The 24,487-nt window shown below is 28.2% G+C and overlaps 1 protein-coding gene across 1 annotated transcript; it reads left to right on the top strand.

The window, feature by feature from the left end:
• Positions 1-14,883: 14,883 nt before the first annotated feature.
• LOC107468026 (peptidyl-prolyl cis-trans isomerase CYP21-4) lies at positions 14,884-18,701 on the top strand. Its single transcript, XM_016087271.3, has 8 exons — positions 14,884-15,078; positions 15,571-15,754; positions 16,257-16,296; positions 16,502-16,552; positions 16,686-16,771; positions 17,379-17,504; positions 17,605-17,755; positions 18,155-18,701. Exons 2-8 carry the CDS (start codon positions 15,603-15,605, stop codon positions 18,239-18,241), a joined length of 693 nt encoding a protein of 230 aa, XP_015942757.1. The 5' UTR covers positions 14,884-15,078; positions 15,571-15,602; the 3' UTR covers positions 18,242-18,701.
• The last annotated feature ends 5,786 nt before the right edge of the window (positions 18,702-24,487 follow it).

Below are 24,487 nucleotides of genomic sequence, written 5' to 3'. Positions count from 1 at the left end.
ATGATTCTTTTAATATTATTTAATGAATATTTTTTTATAATATTCTTTAAATATGTCATTAGAATACATGTTAGCAAATGTCCATAAAATTTAAACACTCACCTCGTTTGGTGATTTCAGTGTTATTAATGATGGGATCTATTTTTTCTTCTTTTCTTTGGTAATTTCAGTGTTATTAATAACGGAATCTATTATTAATTATGTATAAATATTTAATACTTTCACCTTTTTTATGAATAGGAGCTGTGCAAGTTAACAGTTATTGGTTAAAAGTTAAAATTTAAAAAGTGACAGAAAATGAAGCAAATACACTGTTAGATGTAAGTATCCCATTGTATTTATAATGCACCTCATGAAATCAATGTTCCTTGAATATGATGTATGGTTTAAACCAATTAAATGTTGCTAATTTGAAAAATGAACAATACTCTAAATTATTTTTTGAATAAACTTTTAATATATTATTTTAGTTTTTAATAAATTTTGATTATTAAATTACTATTAAATTTTGTTAAAAAGTAAAAAAAAAATCAATTATTTTTGTTATTTAATATAAATATAATAATTTTTAATCATTTTTAAAATTTTTAGATCAATTTTTCTATATAAACAAACAATTTAATGCGGAGATTGATTTATCTAAAGAAATAAAGATTTAAAAATTAGTTTGATAATTAAAATTTATTAAGAATTTATTTAAAATATTACTTTTAAAGAATAATTAAATTAATGAAAATGATATTAAGAGCCTGGATGGAACTTATTCTTTGATCACTTGCTTCTCCCATAATAGTTTTTTTTTTCTTTTTTCTTTAGCCCAATAATTAATCCTAATGTTTATATTAGTAGTTCATTTCAATTTTGAAGGTTCCTGAAACTGATAGGCATTGGAATGGAGGTGTGCTTCTTGTTGGAGGTACAGTAACAGGAGATAGAAGGAATGGGGTGCTATAAAAGAAATTGATAAAATTACAATTTTGCAATATTTGGACTTTGTTAGACTAATAATTTTAGATTGTGCTTCGTAAAAAAATTGAGACAGAGAAATAGCGACTGAGATATTAAAATTAATTAAATTTTTGTATTATATTTAATATAAAATATATAAAATTCAATTATTCAACTGCAACCCTAATCTCGGGAAATAAGTGCTATCTTATAGATTTGGTCCAGTTTGGATGACATGAAATTTAGTTTGAAGATTTGGTAGCTTTTCAGAAGACGGGACCTATGTTCAATCTAATAATTTTGCTACAATGTGTGCGAGTCCTTACATAGATTTTTATATGCCACCTTATTTATGTGTTAATAAATAATATTATTAGGACTTCAAGAGAAAAATAAAATAAAAACAAATACAGTATTCACTTTGGGCCTACGCCGCCGTTGTCTTTTGAAAAATAATAATAATACCCAAGTGCAGTACTTATAGTTTCTCGTTTCATTCTATAACTTAATTCATAAGGGAACTTTAACTATTTTAATTATTTTATTTCTTTAGACTACGTATAACTTCCAGCGGTCACATAAATTAAAAATAATTTTTAATTTTAATATCATCTCTGTCCATATATTATTTAATGTTTAAGATTTACTTGTGTCCCTTCTCATGTATTATGCACTATCATTATCAGTCTATCTATGGAGGCCTTAAATTCAAAAGAACAACAAAAACAAAGGGTAATTTTTTTTCTCTAAAAGATATGTAATTATATTATTTTGTTAAAAAAAACCGTTATCCATTATAGAAACAAAAAAAAAGATTTTTTATTTTAGTAAACACCAAATATTAACAAAAGAAAAATGAACATAAAAAAATAAGAATTTACCAAAAAAATGATACTCTATAACTTAAGTTATTTTTTGGTAGAGTTTTTTTGTTATTTCTACATACAATTACTGTTTTTACATCTTCTCACCTTTAAAGAACTCCAAAATTTCTCATTTTTCACAACGCTCAATACAAAAATAGAAAGAGGGTTATAGAAGATTGTTCTCTTCTAATACTTCTACTTATTATTTGCCATAAAATCCACATTTTGTACTATAACATTTACAAAAGAATAGAAAGAGGGTTATAGAAAATTGTTCTCTTCTAATACTTCTACTTATTATTTGCCATAAAATCCACATTTTGTATTATAACATTTACAAAAGAAGAGAAAGACCAAATCGCATTACACCAAATTATGAAGGACTGTTTCGTTGTCATTTCTGCATCTTGGGCACATTATTAAAATATTTGAGAATCTCTAGTTAATCAAATTGAGTACAGATAATTTTTTATGGATTATTTTTTACAGATAATTTTTTATTTTGGATGGTAATTTTTATCCCAAATTGATTTCCAGAATGTTAAAAAGATGCTCGGTCGGCACATGAAAAAATCACAAGTCACCCACTATTTCGAAGTCACATTGTACTGCTTCCTCGTGTTCCAAATCCATTTATCCATTTAAGTTTGTCCTCATCATCGTCATTCAATGAAAAAAATTCACGAATTGATCTCTGAAAAAAAAACTGTTTTAATTAACTCTATTCCATTTTTCATTCACTATAACTAAATTATGTATCTAATTAATGTCTGTTATTAGAGTGTTGTTGTTATTAAATCTAAAATGATAATTTGAGGTGATATAAATTACTAATTTAATTTTAATGTACAATTAATATAAAATAATTTTATACATATATCTAATTATATAATATTATATTAATAAAAATAATTATATTTTATATTAATCATATAAATAATTATTTAATAAAATAGATATAATTATATAACTTGTAAAATATTTTAACTGTGAGCGTATCAAAATTAAATTTATAAATCACATGGGTAACCGTAAGCAAGGAAAAGATCAAATGAAGCATAGAGCAAGTTAACATGATTTTGTAGTGTTGCTTTCGAAGTTAGTTAATTTGATATGGATTTGATAATGTATGCAACTATAAATGAATGTATGTTGAATCACATCACATCAAAAACTAAAAAGGTAGATGCATGCTAATAAAGGTGGATTGGGTTGGGTGCAGGTTGGCCCATATGACTTTGAGTTTACGTTGGCCCGGTAATAGTTAATCCACTGTCCACATGCACCTTTTGTCATCCTCCTATTTGTTCTCTGCTCTGGATTCATATAGTTATCTGTCACTTAAGTCTTAACCAAAAGTAATTTTAAAAAACCAAATATTTTTTTTTCTCAAACTAAACTGTAGCCATCCAATTCTATCGTCAGAAAATGATTATTTAACGTAGTATAAAACTTTTGTTTCAAATATTTTAAATTATTTAATTTATTAAATTTTATTTTTTTACCGCTTGAAAAAATTTTTGTTTTATTTTTATTTGTTAATTTTTCCAGTTAGTTGGTTTTTTTGAGTAAAATATATTCTGTCTTTAAAATTTATTAAAAATTATTTTTAAATGTGATTTTATTTTAATTTTATTCTAAAAAATTTTACTTGTATCAAATATATATTTTTATTATTATTTTTTTAAAAAATTTAAGACTAATTTAACAATAATTTTACAAGAATAACTATAAATACGAACACACTAAAGATAGTTGTGGTACATTATTATTGAATTATTTTTAATTTTTTTTAAAAATTTAGTTTTGAGGATATATTTAATACAAATAAAAAAACTTTTAGGATAAAATTAAATTAAAATAAAATTTAAAAATATTTTAAAATTTGTTGACAAATTTTACTAACAAAAAAGATCGAGATATTTGAGAGTCGTTAGATGAAAATTTAGTCAAATTAGTCAAATCATCTAACGGCTCTTATATATCAACTTCACGGTGAAGTCGACTGCACCTGAGTTTTCACCTTTTTTTATCTCACATGATGTTATCGTTGAAAATTATTAAACAATTTGACTAAATTTCACATGAATTGGACTGAAAGTGAGTAATTGTAATTCTAACTTTTAATTTTATTCCAACAATCACAACTGTTCACAGTCACTGCCATCGTCCTTAACCCCAACTGCCGAAATTGCCATCAACCATGACCCATCATTGGCCTCCACCTCTAAATGTTACTGTGATCTAAATTCACCATACCATCACTACCAACACTAACATGAGCAACAACAACAGAATTAGTCAAATACATAAAAAAAAGACACCTCTAAACACACAACTTGAAAGAACGGATCGGATTGTTAAGGCAAAAGGGAAGGGCGAATAATGGAAGGATGCAAGACACGAAAAAGAGGTGGCGGCTGAGACAAGAAAGGCGATGCAAAAAGGGAGAAGGAAGAGAAAGACGACGGTGAAGAAAGAAGGGTGCGACAAAAATAGAAGCAGATCTGTCGTCACCATTTGAAAAAATGTAGTAGCAGAAATAAAAAGTAAGCAAGCGATAGTGATGGTGACGTATGAAGGGGGGAGATGAGGCAACGGTATAATGGTGACAATGATGGTGGTAGCAACATTGGGAGGGGGAGAAGAGGACGCTGTTAGTTGGAGTTGTTACTTTGGAAGACAGAAAATGAGGGTTATAGGAAGAAGGTGAATTTTAGCCTGCGCCTGTTCAAAAGAGGCGTCTGGAACGCCTGTCCTTTTTTGTTGCTGTGGCTTTCTATGCAACAGACACGTATTTTTATGTGACAATGACGTGTATTTATGTGACTTCCATCCAATTTTATCCTGTATTTTTATAATTACGTTATGGCCTCTTGTGTTTGTGGTGAAAATGCAATATACATACATTAGATGTTAAATGTGTAAACATGTTTTCAGTTTTTGGTGGTCCAGTGGACTTTTTAGTTGGGCTGATTAAATGTATGAATACATTTTTGGTTGGTAAGGAATGCCCTTTAAATGTGTGAATATATTCTTGACCAAAAAAAAATGTGTGAATATATTAGAAAAGTGATACGTTTTTTGTGACAATATTTTTGCACACTGGACAAGAAAAATTGTAACAAACTGAACCATAGGCAAATATTAAGAATTAAATGATTGTTGTGTGTATAGCCATAAACAAATTCCTTAGTTGTTTTGTGTTAACCAAAAACAGAGTTGTTTTGTTAAAAAATGCAGAATTATTTAAATAATTTATTCAGTACCAAAAAATTAAATATTTCAATAAGTTATTTTTTGGAGTTGACTTAAAAAATGATTTTAACAATTATGAAATTTGATTCTAATTCTATAGAACAATATTATGTAGTTGTCAACTCCTTTTTTGTTCGTGAATTTGTGAATACTAATTTAAGCATGGTATTTATTGGAACATTTTGTTGTTCAAAATACGTTAGTGAAATCACGACACATTAATTATTACGGGAAATATAACTAGTAATTGTCCACTTCCTTAAATAGTTTTCACCAAGATTATATTAGCGAACGTTTATCACATATATTAAATTTATTAATTGAAAAATTTTTATATTTATTTAAATAAAAACTATTAATTTTTTATTAATAAAAATCTTAACAAGACATGCTAAGTAAACTCTTGTACTACGGATTTATAGCCATCAAATTTAAAGGAAATGAAGCAAATGAAAACAATTTGATGTAATGAAAGCATTCAAATAATGGTTAGCTTTAGTTAGGAAAAGTTTAGGTAGATAATGAGAATACTAAATAATGTGAAAAATGGGTATGTCAAATGTTTAATTTAATAGGTATGTAGATAATTATGTTCATTATTTTTAATTAGATGGTTATTTTTTTATTCGATTTACTCATACACAGTTAACAATGGTTGGATATTCAATTCACTAGGTGTGCAGATGGTTATCCTAATATTAAAGTTTAAGAGCTAATTTGGGATGGAGTATTTTTTTACTTTATTGGGTCAGTGCTAGAACCCATTATTTGCATTGTTTACTTAATAAAACCCAATTAGTTATTAATGCATGTCAATATTTTAATTTTCATTTTCCATGTTTTAAAAAGAAGGGTTTTGCTATCCTATATTAAAAATGTAAAAAAAAAATTGTAATAAATAATATTAAAATATTTTCTTTTATTATATGTTTAACTAATGTTTTTAGAATCTATGATAGCAAATTTCTAAAAAAAAAAAATAATATATTTCATGATTTTTTTTAAAAAAGTTGTTATTCATATAGTACGACTGTTACATAATTATATGTATAAAATTCATATAACTAATGTGAAGTATATTTTTTCACATACTACTACTAGACTTTTTTTTTTTTTGTTAAGTACAAACTAGACTTTTTTTTATGATAAGTACAAACTAGACTTTTAATAGTCATTTAATGTTGCAAAAAATTGGACTGACCCATTATTATAGAAGACTAGAAGAGCAAGTCACGGTCCAAAAAAAGCTTCATGAAATTGTGGGGCTATTTTCTAACTATTAATAATAAAAGTGGTCTAAATTCAGATAGTACTATATCTAGTGATCAAAACTGAAAATGAGTATAAACTTACAAATGACTGACAAACCTGTGTCAGAAAGTAGAAGGCGTTCCAGACGCCTCTTTTGAACAGGCGCAGGCTAAAATTCACCATAGGAAGAACAGGGTTTTGAGGTAAAATAAAAGGTGAAAACTTACATGAAGTCGACTTCACGTAAAGTTGATAACTGAGAGTATGAAAATTTAGTTAAATCAGTCAAATTGTCTAACGACTTTCAAGTATCAACTTAACGTGAAGTCGACTCCACCTGAGTTTTCACCAAAATAAAAGAATTTGGATATTTTACTTTGATCCCTTATTTTTTTGAATACTTTATTTTTTATATTTTTTTGTTCTATTTATAAATAGATGGGGAGAAATTATATTTTATCTTTTAAGATAAAATTTAAAATTTAAAAGATCTAAATCTAAAATAAAAAATCACTTATTTTTATTATAAAAAATTGAAAATAGTTAGGAACAAAAAACTATTAATTAAAAATGGTCAATATTTATTATTTTTAGTTTTATTTAATATATTTAATAATAAATAAATATTAATAAGACAAATTTAAATTTATTATTTTTATTTCTCTAATATTATAAAAAAATTAACTGTAAAAGTTGAATTGAAAATTTTAAATGTTAAAAAAAATTAAATTAAAAGTATTTGAAATTATTTTAAAGAATTTTAAAAATGATAAAAAAAATTATTTTTTATTTTTTGAATTTAATGCAACTGAAATTTATGGAATAGATAGAATCTTTCTAAAGATAAAAAAAAAATCTAGCATCTTAATTATTTCACCTTGATAAATCAATTAGGAGTTTTGTAAATAACATCATGTATATCTAATGTATTAGTCTATCTTTTTATTTATAAATAAGAAGAATAAATTTGAGATTAAGTAAGATGGTAAATATATTATACTAAAACTAAAATATTATAGGTTCAAATCTTAGAGTTGATAAAAATATTCTTGTATAAATTATACATAATAAATGGTAAACCAACTTCAAATTTGAAAAGAGTTAAGATGGTAAGTGTTCTTATTGGGGTCATGATGAGAGAGGCTCAAGATTAGCGCTCCTACTCGATGTCAATATTGTCCAGTGAAAAGATCACAGTGGAAAAACTTTCAATCAGGGTCCAAAGAAATCCAACCTAAGCACAAAAGTTAGGAGAAGCCTTACTATCTGAATCGGCTGCCATTTTTGAGTGAATGATGCATACCTAATTCAATTTTGGGAGAATGTTGGTTAACTCAAAGGTGTTTACGAATATTAGTAATCTGATTATCCGTCTAAAGTCGATTAGACTTGATTATATTAGTTTTGAATGTAATGAGTAATTAGATCAGATTCAATCTTAATTGGTGCGGATATTGACTATAAAATCATTAGAATTCGAACCAATTCGATTAGTCGATTATTTTAATATTAATTAAAAATAAATAAAATTTAATAATATTGTTCTTGTTGTTAAAAGATTTGACTGAGGTATAGCTCGTCGTAAAAAGAGAGATATCGTCCTGTCTTATCTACGGATAAGTTATATGTTGGACTCCAAAGAACACCAGAAAAGATGGATACCTACAAAAGGTGCTCCAACGCTTAAATCAGTAATAATTCAGAAAAGAGAATAAAAATGACTTAAGTGAGTATTAGATTTTCAGATGTCATCTACTTTGACCTAATGTTACTTTATATAGACTAAATAGAGAATAAGTCTTTTGAATATACTCGGTTAACAAATCATAAGCTATGACTGTAGTGAGAATCAAAATGTAGTTATCGTGATATTTTTAGCATCTGTTTTGACTATTTTATTGAGTTGTTGGTGATGACGTGTGATGAAGTCATCATATCGTTGTGCTGAGTGTTATCATATTTTTAAGTTATGAGTCGAGTTATAACTTCTTTGGGCTAAGATATAAGTTTTATTGGTGGAGTATAAATAATGGATCAAGACTTGTTCCCCGAATAATGAGTGGCAATTATCGAGTAATACATAATGGACTAGATTGTAACGGCCGAGTTAAAGATATAGCGACTAAGTTATGTGTTAGTAATTTATGAGCCATGAAAATCTTAACGTTCTGTTGACCTAATTTTTGAATTATAGCTTGTAGTCGCTGAGTTATAGTAACCATATCACAACCTCCAAGCTTGACCTATTTATTTTTAAGAGAAACAGGTTGAGCTTTTATGAAAATCGAGTTATAACTCGGCAGGATATAGAAAAGATGTGGTTGTATTATAATTCAAAGGTATGAGGATTAGCCCCCAAGATCAACTTAATAATCTTAAAAATAAAATTGGGCAAACTTGTCATTGGAAAAGGTGTTGCGTATATAAGTATATTTTTGAACGAGTTTGTAGGTGATTGTTTGTTGGACTGACGCCGACTTATAGGTGTCGGTTTGCTTTGACTGATTCTGATTTATAATTATCGATTTGTTTAAAGTGATTCCAACTTATAGATGTCGGTTTGTTTGGATTGATCCGACTTATAGTTGCCAGTTTGTTAGATTGATACCGACTTATAACTGTCAGTTTGTTTTTCTATGCCAACTTTAATATTGGTTTGTCGTAATATGTGAACTGTGTAGGAAAAATAGTAGCCAAAGTAAAGACATGAATAAAAATAAAGAATGATAAAGTTAAAAATAATGTACTATTTATTGAGGATAGTAGCCAAAGTAAAGACATGAATAAAAATAAAGAATGATAAAGTTAAAAATAATGTACTATTTATTGAGGATTATCCTCTTAACATAGAAGGTAAAGCAACAATTAAGAATTTAACCTGACCTGGTACTTGTGAAAAAGGGCCGAAGATGTCTAACCCTCACTTATTGAAGGGTCAGCTTACCTCTGATGTGTGTAATTGCTTGGTTTGGTTGTGAATGATTGGTGTTTGGCGTTTGAGATGTTCTGGACGATTGTAATTGTTTGTGGTTGAATTATTGATCATTTAAGAAAATTGAATAATTTGGGTTATTGAATGATTTTTGTTAAATTGGTGGTTGACGAATTGGTTTTCTTGAGATTTGGAAATATTTTTATATTGAAAATGAGTTTGAGTTATTGAAAAGAGTTTGAGACATTGAATTTGGATTGTTGATTTATCGAAAATGATTTTTGGTGAATTGAGAATAATTTGAGATATAGAAATTGGTTTGATTTTGGAAATGATTTAAAGGAGTTTGAGGAATATTTGGATGAGACCCGAAAAAGGTGGTAGAGTCCAAGTTTTAGAGGAGATGTTGCCGAAATTTTATAAAAATTAGAGATTTTATTTGGATGGTTATTTAAAAAAATTTGGATTTAAGGGTTGTAAGACTTGATTTTGAGTTATTAAGAAAATAATTACGTTTTGAGTTTGAAATTACTGATGGATGCAATGGGAGGAATGATGGTGATTGAATTTGAATGAAGGATAATGAGGATTGATTTTAAAGTATGGTTTTTAAATAAATTGAATGATATTGATGAATGATGATTGAGATATTCATATGGCATATGTATATATATATATATATGAATTGAGCTTGGAATTTTTCCATAGAATATTAAATTATTGAGTTTAGAGTTTGACTCTATGGATTATTATTGAGCTTGGAGTTTGACTCCATGGATATTATTTTTGAGATTGGGGATACGCGTACAGAGGGACTGTCTAATGGTTAGATACCAGGACATGTCGGGTTGACTGTATAACTGATAGATGAGCTCATTAGCCAAAGGACAGGCATGCATCATATGCATTTGTATGCTTTGCTTGAGTTTGAATTTCTTTTGGTTTACCTAATTGCTAAACTGTTATTAACTGCTATCTGAGCTATTTGCTATAACTGCTATCTATACCTGTACTTTCCTTATATGTTTTGTCTGTGTTTGTTCTGATGTGGTACTTTTGAGATTATTGGTGATGAGATGATGACTGTGTTGATTGATTATGTGATGGGCTGAAGGTTGTGATTGGTTTCTGATTGAGTTATTAGTAAAGTATAAAAAATCAAGCTGGTTCAGCATAGACTTAATGAACATATGCTTGGAACAGGTTGGTCATTCATACAGTCTAGGAAACTGATTGAGATTTTTCTTATAAGAAAGAAGGGTTTTGGATTTCTGAAAAATTAAATATTGTTTCTTTGAAAAAGTTTTGGATGATTAACAGTCGGTTTTTAAAAAGATTTATAAGACGAGCGATAATCACTACAATCGAAAAACAGTTTTCTATTAAATATCGTCTTATAACAATTCTTAAACTCTCTACTAAGAACCCTTTTGAGGACGATGTTCTTACTCCCCTACAAAAATTTTTTTCAGTGATAGGTTCAGGAAGTTTTGGCACGAAGCCGCGATTGAACCATGGAGCTTTACGTATATATATGTTTTCATTTTTTTGTATTTGAATTAGTGTTAAACTTTATTTTACCCCTCGTCATTTGAAATTTTGAGATTTTAGAGGGGTAGAACTTGTATATTAAGAAGTTTTGGATAAGTCTAATATATTTACTATTATGTGAATATGATATGTGACTATGTGATTTTAAAGTAAAAACTTTTCGCTTTTATAATAAAAGATTCGGTTCATATTCGCGAAAGCTCAATATTAAATAAATATAGTATCAAATTAAAGGATTAGAGGTAAGTAACGTCTGAACTTTTAGTACAATCATGAGATATTAAAAGTAAGGGTGTTACAGAACATGCTCACCTAATAAACCTACCAGTTCCCATGTGGATGGTTGGAGAGCTCTGTCATTCAGCTTTATTTTTTGGTATGTGGAATAAAACAGTATGTCGGTGCTGCTGCCTAGGTCCATAAGGACTTTTTTCACCAATGGCTTGTTAAATTGTAGTGATATAACTACAAGATCGTCCAAATTTTTTTCCATTACTTTGCAATCCGAAGAGTTGAATGTGACGTCTGAGAGAGCCACGTTGGTGGTATGGGACGGTTCAGAGCTAGTGATTGACATCATGGTTCTATAGGATCTTTTTTCTAACTGAGTTGGTACATCCTCCACCTGCGAAACCACCAGAAATACAGTTAATAATTATGCGAGGTGGGTTACAATTTTCGTCTACCTTATTTCCTTTGTCTCTGTGATTGTTGCTTGGTTTAGTTTGTTGGCTGAGGTCTTCTATTTGTCGTCTTTGTCCTCGACTGTCAATGTATTTGTCTAGTAAGCCCTGGTGGGCTAGCTTTTCGAAAAGAACTTTTGCTATAACGCAGTCATCTGTGGTGTGGCCATACTTTTGATGAAAGGTGCAATATTTGAACTTGTCCACATATCGTTGGTCTTAGTATGTCCCTGTTTTGTTTGGTGGTTTGATCAACTTTGAGTGTAGGATGTCCTTGATAATGTCCTCTATCTTAGTGTTGAAAGGAGTGTTTGTATCAAATTTTGGTGTTAGTTTGAAAATTTTTTTATCAGTCTTATTACTCGGGTACTTGTTTTGCTTTTCCTCTTCTCTGTTAGGGTTAGGCCTCTCTGTCTTCCAGATTTATCAGAGCTCCTCTATTTCAATCTGGCTTGTCGCCTTTTTATGGAATTCGGCCAATGTCTTCGACTTCATGACAACTATAGTCTCCTAGAATTTTTCAGGGCAGAGTCCACTTTTCAGGGCATGCAAGTAAACTTCTGGGCTGAGGTTAGGTATCAACATGGTTGCCTTGGCGAACCTCGTCATGTAGTCTTTGAGACTCTCATGTTGTCCTTGCTTTATGGTGCTGAGGTAATTTGAGTCGTGCACATAAAATTTTGATGCAGCAAAGTTGTTAACAAAGAGGTTGGCCAGCTTATCAAAACTTGATATAGAACCTGCAGGCAAATTGAAAAACCAGATCAAGGCAGCACCATCTAAAAAGGTAGAAAATATACGACAGAGTATTAGATCGGATGCACCGTTCATAAACATCATTGTGTAAAACTTGGTGACATGTATGTTGGGATCGTCAATTCCTTCATAAGGTTTCAGTGTTGTTGGTAAGGTGAAGTTTTTAGGCATTTGGAAGTTCATGATGCCTTTACTCTGGCTGTTTTGCTTCTGACGTAATAAATCGACCATCCTTTGATTTTCTACTCGTAGGGATTCGTTGATGGCCAATAGTTCAGCTTGAGTGGGAAGAGGAGGGGGGTTGCTTGACTCATCCGCTATATGTTGTGACCTGCAAAAAGATGGTGACAATAGGGTAGGAGAGATGAGAGTGGGGTTAGTTTTAAAACTTGGGCCCTACTGTGGACGCCAAATATTTCTGTGTGAGTAACCGACTCTAAGGTATAACTCGTCTTGCTCCTCAAGCTGGATAAAATACGTTGGCTCTTCTAGGGGTACCTGCAACGAGATTCCAACACTCAAGTTAGAGATGGTATATATGATATTTAGAGTGAATAACGTACCTTTTTCTTCTCAAGAGTTTGTGTATACATAGCTATTTGTGTTGAGAACGGTTTTTGATATTCTCAAAAGTGTTATAAGAATGTTATCCTAATGATGTGGTAACTGTTTCTAAATGATAGTTGACTGTGTAGATTAACTCCATTAGGAGGATTTAACTATGTGTTTTACTCAGATTTCATGTGGTTTGTTATGTTCGTTTATTATAGTTCCTGTTTATAAGTAGGTTCGAGTTAGATTTATAAGTAATGGGATCAATTACATATTTATAATATTTAGATGATTTTTTTAATATTTTTTAAAGATTTTTTGAATTTTATTTTCAATCGGATACCCAATCCCTTGAACCGATCTAATCCAGATTTAATCGGTTCAGATTAGTCCGGATCCACTTACTAAAAGTCATAAATCCGAACTAATTAAAATTTAATCAATTCGATTATCATGTTTTTTTAAATTCGAACTAACTTGATCTGTAAACACCTTTAAATAACTCTGTATTTACAGGAGGACAACTCTATTTTACTTATAAAAAATCCTTTCTGATAATATTTTTCAATTTAAATTACATACACTTTATTCATACACCTGATGACTTTTATCTCGGAGTCTATTTTAACTGCTCCTAACCATTTTTTTTGTGTGCATTATTTAAGAGTTTCAAGTAGTTTGATTCTAAGCCAATCATCTCCGCTCTCTAAGATAACATCTCAAATAAAAAAATGTGTTTTACTAAAATAAAAAGTTATAAATTCGACTTTTAGAATTAACATAATATTTTTTTATAAATTATATACGATAAAGAATATTAAAAAAAATTGTACTCAAACTTTTATTATTATTTTTTTAAGATAATATAGACAAAAAAAAGATTGACTAATTTTTTTAATATTGGATAAAGAAGTATAATTTACGTTAATACTGGGTTATTTTGATTAAATACGTTAATACAAGGGTAGTTAAGTGAAACTAAAATCGGTCTTGCAAAAAAAATTATGACTCACGAATTTACAGAGGACAAAAATATAATTTTTTTTCAAAAAGTAAATCGTTAGTGTAATATGAATTTACAGAGAAATTTTAACAATTTCATGCAGTATAAAAAGGAACAAAACACAATTAACAATTTCTATTAATATAAAACTAGTTCTCGTATATGTGCATTAGTATATTACACAATTTTATCACTATTTATCGGTATTACGTCAATCTTATCATCATATTAAAAAAATTATGTTCTTTTAAGCTAAAGAAGAATTTACTAGAGATAAAATAACTAAATTGGAAGAACGAATACATTACATTTTTTCCAAGAATAATTAAAAAAATTAGGTAAACAATTTGACCTTAACAGATTTTTGAAAGTACGTGTTACCGTACAATAAAATTAATCTTTAGAATTCTCATGTCTTTATTATTATACTAATATTTTTATTCATAATAATATTATAAAAATATAAATCTTTAAAAATTATATCGATATTGATATTATAGATTATGACACAAAAAATTTATAGTATTTAATTATTTTTATAAAAATATTGTATGGAACAAAATTTTTCGTCGACTAAACAAATCAGAATTTCAGTAGATAAAAAGAAGTTAAATAATAAAATTTTTAATTATTATTTTTATACAAAAGAGTTTAATTTTTTACGAATAATTAATTTTAAAATTTGTTATTTAAAATTTTAAAAAATTTAACATATATATTTTTATACTTGATTAGATATTAAATATGTTGTACAAATAAAAATAATTAATTTTTATGTTTGCTATTTAAAAATAATAATTTTTTTATATATAAAAATATAATTATATATTAGCATAAAAATTTTTTATATTAATAGTTATAAAACTAACTCAAATTTATTTTTTTAAAATAATTAAATCTTATTTTTANTATGTAAAAAAAAAAAGTGAATGAATGAATGAAAGAAATAGAAAAAATAAGAGAAAAAAAGAGAAAAATTTTTAATATTAAAAAAAATTGATTTCAATTATAATGATTAATGAGAGAAATATATAGCACGTTTTGGTTATAAAAATAGTAATATATAATAGATTTAAAAGAAAATAAAAAAAGAACACGACAACGCTCGAAAATCTTCGAAGTCTCTTAGCAAAGTTTTCCTCTCTCCGTTCGCGTTTTCATCTTTGAATCGAAGCACAACCAACTCACACACAGAGACTCACGTTCAATCCGACGTCGTTTCTTTCCTTCCTTCTCTTCGATCCCCTCAGTGCCTGACCCTATTCCTCACTCTCTCAGGTTCCTCCTTTTTTATTTATTTTACTTCATTTCTTATTTTTTTCGTAATTAAGCTTGTAATTTTCCAAAATCCATGATATGGAATATTTAGGGTCTAATAATTAACAGATTCATGCTTATTTTCTTTGTATTTTCTCCCTTTTTTCAATAATTTATTTATTTATTTTGCTCAAATCATAGTGGTTGCAACTGTCTCTGCGTTAGTCTATTAGCATGTTGGATCTTAATCTCTATTCGATTTAGAGGAAAATTATTGTTATGCAAAGAGGTTAAGCCTCGAGGACTTCATAGATGTTGAAAATATTCAAACTTTAACTCATGGAGTTTGGTTTGATTGCTGTTTAGTTCTGTTGTTCAAGTTAACTGTAGATGTTGAATGAGTTGACTTCGATTCTTTGTTGTTGTAATCATATTCATCCTGGTTTTCGATTTATTTTGATTGGATTTTGTGTTTTTGATCCTTAATTTTATTGTCTTAACTGGAAATTCAAGGCACCTTTGGAAAACTGAAGAGTAAGTTAAAAATGGCAAGGATCAAGCCTCAGGCTCTTCTGCAACAAAGCAAAAGGAAGAAGGGGCCTTCTCGCATAAGTGCCACCACTATTGTATTTTACATGTTGATTCTTGCCTTGATTGGGTTTTTCCTCTTCGCTACGTATAGATATTGGTCTAACAGGTTAGTAGAAGAATTTCTGTTTCTATCTCTGAAGACAGGTTCATAGGGTGGTGTGGGAACTGCTATGTCATATGTGTTTGTTAAAAGTTGATACATAGCGAAGTTGAGATCTAGTTTTGCATCAGTCTTGTGACTGATGATGTTTAAATGCTTCTGTTATGAGATAGTGGGATGTCTGAAAATCTTACTTTGTTGCTAGAGGATTCATTTCACCAATATCGTGATTGAACCCTCTACATATCTTTTGGTGATTGTCTGATTGAACCTTTAGCTTAATTCTGATGTCACTCTAGTCTATGCTGTCTCAGGCAGTTTTGAAGTTTAATAGGTGCTTTACACTTTCCATCAAACATTTTGAAGTGATTTTCTTTCTTAAGAAGACGAGTTTAAATGGAATAAGCTTTGGTAATAAGATTTTAGATAAGTCATTTCTCAGGGAAAAACTTTAGTCTTTCGATGAGCAACATCTTTTACCTAACAATTCAATATTATTGTCATTCAGGTCAAGATTTCGATCACAGAATCAATTGGCAGTATCAGAGGTACATCCTTAAATGCATCATTGGGAAGCATTTTCAGAATTTCATTCCTTTTATATTTGCTTGTTACCTGATAATCTTGCCAACTGTATGTTCATTTCATTTGAATGCATACATTATTGTATTTGGGTTTTCCCATTGAGAATGTTAATACCTTTTGCTTTTATGGATAGAATCATTGTTTCTAATTTAAACTACCTGTTGGCAGCATGAAACTTCTTATGCAGACTCGAAGAAATCCGAGATACCTGGATATGCTGTAAGTTTTGTTCACCTAGCTGCAGTAATTCCTTTTATTTGTTTTTTTTTTTGGAACTATTTTTTAGTTAATTGAAATTCCCATATGAAACTGTTATCTCATAACTTGGCCTCCATTTTCTTTGTGATTATAGGTTTTAGATACCTCTAAAGGCTCAATAATAGTAGAACTGAACAAGGATAATTCTCCTGAGGCTGTTGATGAATTCATTGACTTCTGGTGAGTACTTGTTTTTCCTACGAAATTCATAATTTGAAGGCTGTTGAATGGTTTGGGGTTTGACTTTTGCAAACTTTTCTTTTCCTGTCATTCCCCTTGGTGGAGTGAAGAAAATTGGTATAGCATCTAATATCTATAGTATAATTTCACCTTATAGTGGTTTGGGCATGAGTAGAGGGAGCCTGTAGAAGGCCCCAATTAAGAGTATATCAGAAATTGAGAGACGATACCTTAACAGTTAGAGGTAGAAGATAAATAGGAAAAAGACTATAAGTAAAATCATTTAAAAAAGATTTAGATTTTAATGGTTTGACTGTAAACGTGATTTATGATAGGATGTTACGGTGTTTATGGGATTGTGTAGTCAATCCCATCTAGTAGTTGAACAAGGCTCAATTTTTCTTGTTATTAATTTTCAGTCGTAAGTGGATTACAGCATTTGTCGCCTTGTTTAAAAACATTAGTTTCTGTGGAAATAACACTGCTTATTATTTATCAATGGAAGTCTAAACAGATCTATGCAAAGCATGAACTGGGCAAATTTTCCTTAAGTGGACCTTGTTTTTTGCTTCCAACAAGGATTAATATTTTATCTACTACTTTGCAGTCAAAAGGGGCATTTCAAAGGGATGCTGTTTCACCGAGTAATTAAGCACTATGTGATTCAGGCCGGGGATAACCAAGGAGCAGGAGCTACTGAAGATTGGAACTTGAGGGGAAAGCAACCCACAAGGTTTTTCTTATTCTTTTGGCGTTTTGCTTTAGCTATTTAAAGTTTTCGATAACCAATGGCATAGTTTTTCTAATTAATAGATATTATAATAATTATGTAGTGTGAAACATGAAGCATTCATGCTTGGAACTTCCAAGGGCAAGCACACCAACAAAGGATTTGATCTTTTCATTACCACTGCACCGATACCAGATCTGAATGAGAAGCTTATTGTGTTTGGGCGAGTCGTCAGGGGAGAGGATGTTGTTCAGGTGACTTAATTTGCTTCTCATTGTTATGTCTATGCCCTTTTTGTTGATCCTTATCTTTTCCCATTTAGTTAAGGTTTTCTACACATATTATCATATCTGAGAAGTTAATGATTATCCTTTTTATCGCCAAATTTAAACAAATAATCAACTTCAAATTGTGTTTTTCACTGCAGATATTTGTTAAAATTTTATTTCACCATCTGTATAGATAAGTTAATATTCTAACTTGATTTTGTGTTTTGGAATGAAATACCATCAAAGCAATTTCAATATTAGTTATTTCACTTATAATCTTTCTTATTTCTGAGAAATAATGATTTAATGCCGGCAACCTGTGCAAAATCAACCATGGATTTCTTTATTAAGCTTCATATTCAATGTTACATTACTCTGTGCCAGGAAATTGAAGAAGTGGATACAGATGAACATTACAAACCTAAAGTCTCTATTGGGATACTTGATGTCACTCTTAAACAGAAGATCTGAAGGCTGATTGATAGATGAGGAGCATAATGATGTCTCATATTCACGCTGATTAACCGGTTTCGATATGGTCAAATCTTTTCTACAGGGACGATGAACATAGCGGATTTTACCTGGGGGGGTTCATCAATCAAGTGTTTTGAGCCTTGATGTTGTTTTTGCCATTGCATGTGTAGTTGTTAACAAAAGGGATTATGCAATCTCCTTTCCTTACCTCACTTATATCAATTTTCTTTTCTATTATCTTCCTTTCTTTTTACCTATTATTTTCCCCCTATTTTGTAAGTGAGGATAGGGTGTGGGAAGGTTTTGCAGTTTCTTGTAAGGTTTGGGTTTAGGGGGTTTTTAATTTTTTTTTTTTTTATTTGGGATTACTCTTGATTACTCGTTAGTGACCCGAATGAAATTACAAAATCATTTTGCTTTGCCTTATTATGCAATTCATGTATCTTCTATGTTTCAATTGATGCCCAATTTTGGTGAGAAGCTTTGCGTCATTTCCCTCATAAAAAAAAAAGCTGTGTCATTTACTTGATTGATGCTTAGGTTCCATTTGCTTAAGAATTCAGCAACAAGCTATAATAATTCAGAGCATTGTAATTATATTGAAAATAAAAGTATATAAAGCTTTTGAAAAAGAGCTGCAAAGGGTAATGTCTTTTCCATTGGGGAACATCAGTGTAATAGCTTTTTTCTTTTTGGGTCAATAGTGTAATAGCTTTGTGCTCGGGACCCGAATGGGGTATTATTTTCTCCTCGTGCCCAGACTAGTCCTCAGTAGTTGGGCCCAATAGTAGATAAATGGGCTCCCCAAAAATGGAGCGTGACAAAACTTGGATTGAATTCACCAACAAGAAAACAGATAATAATTCTTCAACAACAACAAAGCCTCCACAGGAGACTTGGCGCAAATAGTAGATTCGTTGGCTTTTATGCAAGATCACTCGGGAACATGAGTTTAACTTACGTAGTGTGAAATATAAAAAAAAAAAACTTATGTAGTGTGAAATATAAAAACCCATATAGTTCTGCATATGGGTGGGTGGATGTGGGAGTTTGTGATCTAATGTTTAGCATTAGATGTTGTCTAATTTTTCTGAATAAAAAAAAATTGAGAGAATTTTTTTTTATAATAGGCCATTATTTCAATTTTTTTATATTTATATTTTTTATTTTATTTATATGTATGTGACCACTTATCCATCTTAACATTCTCGTCTAAATCATACTTAACTTATGTTTATGTTCATTTTTTACTGTCAAATATTCTGTTCTATATAACATAACCGATTTAATAGAAGTGTAATATTTTTTTTATTTTTAAGATTTTTTTTACCACATATAATACCAAACTCCCTCTACCACTTTTAACTAATTCGCTTGTATTATATATTTTACATCATCCTCAATTTTTTCATTATCCTAATGCTTAAAATACTTTATTTGTGATAGGATGATTTTTCCAATTTTTATATCTGTATTATTATTTCTCCCTCGCCTACCGAATTTATATTCCATGTTCTTCATCAAATCAGTTCTTCATATCAATTAAATCATAATATATGAAGTAAAATCTTAATTGATCTTTTACAAGCCAAATATTACTCTAAAATCTAAATGCATTGGACAAGGTAGCGAAATAAGAAATGAGTTCAATTAGGGAATCAAATATTTTTTAATTAATATTACTTAATTTTTTTAAAATTATCTTTTTATTTTAAATTTAAACATTAAATCTTAAATTTTGAATTTAAAATTCTAAATTTTAAATCTTAAATGCTAATTCTAATCCCTAGATTGTCCAAAAAGTGAAGGTTAAAAAGCAGTTTTATACTAACAAAATTTTTTTACTACTGTTAGCTATTTAACAATTAATTAGTTCTTATACTTATTACTTATTCATAAGTATCTGGATTTAAGACAAAACAGATGAGTAACAATCCTAACTGACTATTTAATAATAGGAGTTGATAGGACTTCTGTTAATTACTTAACATAATTCTATATATTATTATTAGATTAGTTAACGACTCCTCTTAAACATTTATTAGTAGTATTTTTAACTAAGTAGGTTGGGTTTGCATTGTTGAAAGTTGAAATTGACCCTTCAATCGATCTTATTGGTTTGGTGGTTGATTAAAAACTTTGATTTGAATTTCCATTTAAATTTGATAAAAGACCTCTACCTCTATACATATCTGGACAAACTAATTAAACTCAAATTCATGTAACCACAACTGTCATTTATTAGTGTAAAGTGAAAAAATGTGTCATCAAAATATCTAATAATAATTAAACCATTGCATTTTGACCCAGGTCTAGCTAATTGAAACAGTGCAAATCATAGTTGCAAAAAATTTGAAGAGATTTTATGATTAACATCATTTGTAAATCATTAATTAGTATTTATACTTGGTGAATATCAAAAAGAGGAAAAGAATAAAGGGAAGAGTTTGATGAGTCCTTTTTAATGTATTGAACTTGAAATTTATGGAGCTAGGTAAAAAGCATATATATATAGAGAGAGAGAGAGAGAGAGAGAGAGAGAGAGAATGTGATTTTTTAAGGAAATCTAATCCATGAAGAACAAGCAAAGAAATCATGAAAGATTTGGCAACCTAAGAGTAGCAGTATTAGTTTAAGAGTAACTTATATATATCGCACCAAGTGAATATATATCGATCATTATTGTGGAGGATTATATTGCCACTAATTACTTTATGTTATATGACAGTTTAATTATTGAAAGAAAATATTAATGAAAAAGTTTTGGTAACCAATATTGTACTATTAATATTGCAGCTAATACTTAACATAAGGAAAAAAAATATTTAAATTTTTTTCAATAAGAACATTTGAATCTCAATTAAAAGAAATATTTGAATTTTTTTTATATAAAAAATATTTAAAATTTAAACTCAACAAAAACTTATTTTTAATGTGCTTCATACTAAATTTATTTGATAACGTGCTATAATATTAACTGAAATTGGTTGCAATAGCAGAAACCATCAAAAACTAATTTGAACTATACACAATAATGGAGCACAATTTTATGATGACTTCTCCAACAATGATATGAAAGAAAAGATAAATGAAAAGACAAGTATTGAAATTGAATAAAAAAAGATAATTTAAAATTAAAATATAAAATATAAAAATAAGTTGAATTTGAATATAAAGATAATTATTTTATTTTTTTATCTAATTTTTTGATGTAATAAGAGACTCATTCAACCTAATTTGTCTACACTATAGTTTAAGAATTAAATCGAAGAGAGTTACTTAATTTTTTATCTAATTTTTTAATATAACAGGAGAGAGACTCACTCAATCTCATTTGTCCATACTATAATTTTATCACAAAATAAAAAAGTACTTTGACACTTCTTTGATCTCTTTATAATAGAGACAATAATTTATGAAGTATTTATAACTTTTTGTTAGGTCAAAATAAAGAAAATTCTAAATCTCCTAACATAAAAGCTAATCTAATAACTAAATAAATAAAATTAAAATACATAAAATTAAATTGAACATTGTAATATTTAAAAATATAAACTAATAACTATTAAATAATAGTTCAACTCTTCGTATCACAAATATTTAAACGAACATTTGAAGAATGTATCACTATTCTCTTCCTCTTTAAAAAATATATTTATCCTCGAATCTTGTAGTTAAAAAAATAGTGTATGAAAAGATAAAATATAAGAAAGATAATTTCTTTTTTATTTTTTTTTGTATTTTTTTTTTTTTTGATTTTAAATAATAAAATCAACAAGAATGAAACACAAACAAAGAAGACAAGAACAACAAAAACATAAAGAAAGACGCTAAGAGATATTAAAATTTTTTTCTAGGATACAAGAAGAAGAAACATATACTAATAAGGATTAATTTAATATCTGAAATATGATATTAAATAATACAAAATGAAAGATAAATAAAAAGACAATGATTGAAATTAAATGAAAGATATAATTTATAATTGAAATAGAATATAATTAATTTAATTTCTTGAAATATAAATTTAAATAGAATACAATTAATCGAATTTTTTGAAATAGAGTACAGAAAGATAAGTTAAAATTGAATAAAATAATCACTCTATATTTTATTCAATTTCTTGATATAACAAAAAAGAAAGTCACTCAATCTAATTTGTCTACACTGTAGATTTAGAAATTGAATCGAAAAAAATCACTCAATCTTTTATCTCATTTGTGTACACAATGATCTCATTACGAAACTAACGAGTGTTTTGAGATTTTTTTAATCTCTCTATTATTTATAACATCTTATTTGATTAAAAAAAATTAAGCATACTAATATAAAATAAAATTTAATTTAATAACTAAATAAACAAAATCAAAATATATAAAATTAAAATAAATATTTTAATATTTAAAAATATAAATTAATAACTACTAAATCATACTTAAACTCTTCGTATGATGAATATTTAAAGCACGTAATCAAACGACCAATAAAAAAAACTCCGCTGAAAAGCCTTATAAAAATTAATATCCATTTAGGTCAGGTGTCTTTGAAAATTAAACTAACTTCTTTTTTTTGTTGGCAAACAAAATACCACTAACATTTGTTTAATCATAAGAGAGATATACTTAAAAACATTCCAGCATTTCAATGATCACTAAAAAAAAAAAAAAAAAACTGAGTTTTTACCATTTTTTTTCTTAATTAAAATAATGATGTTTTGATTTTTGAACTTGAGAATTGAGATGTGTATGTAATGCCAAAGTATCATGTAAATTTATAAATATATAAAATATATATGAAAATTAAAAATTGCAACCCACTCAGCTTAAAAAGCTTTACAACTTTACCTTCTCATCACGTCACATAAATGATATATTTATAAGCATGCAAATTTTCTTCTTGATCAGCAAACATGCACTTCCATGAAGTTAGTGTAGTTAATATATACAGTGGCAATCCAATGGGGATTTTATTTATTTATTTATCTATTTCGTACAATGTGGGGTTTAATAATTTTTTTTTTCCGATAGCCCCGCCCCTCTTATATTATTATCATTAATAAAGAGAATAATAAGTGTATAAGAAATTAATTTTTAATTATTCAATATTAGATAACTTTTTATTATAAAATTATTTTTAAATTTTTATATTTTGGAGAATTTAAGATTTAGGATTTAGAATCTAGAATTTAGAATAAAAAATATAATTTAAAAAATTAGCTAATACTAGCTAAAAATATTAATTCCCTAATTAAACTCTATTTTCAACTTTGTAAGTAAATTAAAATTCCTCCAGATATCTATCTCAACTCACATTTGCTAATAACCAAACTCTCGTTATTCGGTTACCAAATTTTTTTTTAATTATTCTTTAATTTGTTGGCTATTCTCCACCAACACCAAACTCCTCTAGTGGAATATGGACTTGGAACAAAAGTAAGAGGAATCCCACATGAAAGTAGAAAACACATCACAATATAAAATAAAAAAATAAAAAAATAACAAAGCAAAAGAAAAATAAAACCCTATGAATATGTAAGATAACTCCACAAAGAGAAAATAGGTCAACATTCTTTTTATTTTAAATCGTGATTGTATAATGTAGACAAGCAAAGCAGCACTAGACCACAAATTATTCTAGTTAAACAATTCCTTTTTGGTTTGGACTTTCTTCATTCAATTTTTTCTATGATTAATTAAAAAAAAGGGTCGCGTGCAATGGTCACAATCGGAACTTGTCCCATCCAAAATATGTGTTTTTAATTGAAAAGTAGAGTACTCGTGCTCTCTAATCACAGGTGTAAAGAGTGTCTTAGTAATTGAAAAACGAAGATTATAAAGCATGTTAAGGTAGGACAAACGTGCCACTATTTCTTGTTTCATTGGAGGGTCTATCTAATTTAGTTTATTTTAGCCACTCAAAATAAAAGAGCCTCATCTTTATTCACCTTATAATTTATTTATTTCTTATTCAATGTGAATGAAGTTGATTGTTTATGAAACGGTGGAAACTCAAGTGTAATTGATTTTACGTGGAATCGATAATTAAGAACTGTTAGATGAAAATTTAGTCAAATCAGTCAAATTATTTAATTATTCTCAATTATCAACTTTATATGAAATCGACTACACCTGAGTTTTCATCTTATAAAATATTTATGTTTTAGCAAGAATGATATACCTCGCTAGTATAATTAATGTAAATTAGCCGAAGAAACAACTCATTCATCCGTTTAAGTAAATAGTT

This window comes from Arachis duranensis, chromosome 9 (assembly GCF_000817695.3).
Source record: "Arachis duranensis cultivar V14167 chromosome 9, aradu.V14167.gnm2.J7QH, whole genome shotgun sequence".
NCBI classification, from domain to species: Eukaryota; Viridiplantae; Streptophyta; class Magnoliopsida; order Fabales; family Fabaceae; genus Arachis; species Arachis duranensis.
Note: the sequence above shows the minus strand (reverse complement) of the source record. Positions and strands in the feature narration are given on the sequence as shown.

What these genes read in the sequence shown, in the direction of transcription:
- LOC107468026 (XM_016087271.3), top strand. Translation starts at nt 15,603, where the DNA reads ATGGCAAGGATCAAGCCTCAGGCTCTTCTGCAACAAAGCAAAAGGAAG. An exon ending in ATCAATTGGCAGTATCAGAG is followed by an intron (nt 16,297 to 16,501) that starts GTACATCCTTAA and finishes ACCTGTTGGCAG; the next exon opens with CATGAAACTTCTTATGCAGA. An exon ending in GATGAATTCATTGACTTCTG is followed by an intron (nt 16,772 to 17,378) that starts GTGAGTACTTGT and finishes ACTACTTTGCAG; the next exon opens with TCAAAAGGGGCATTTCAAAG.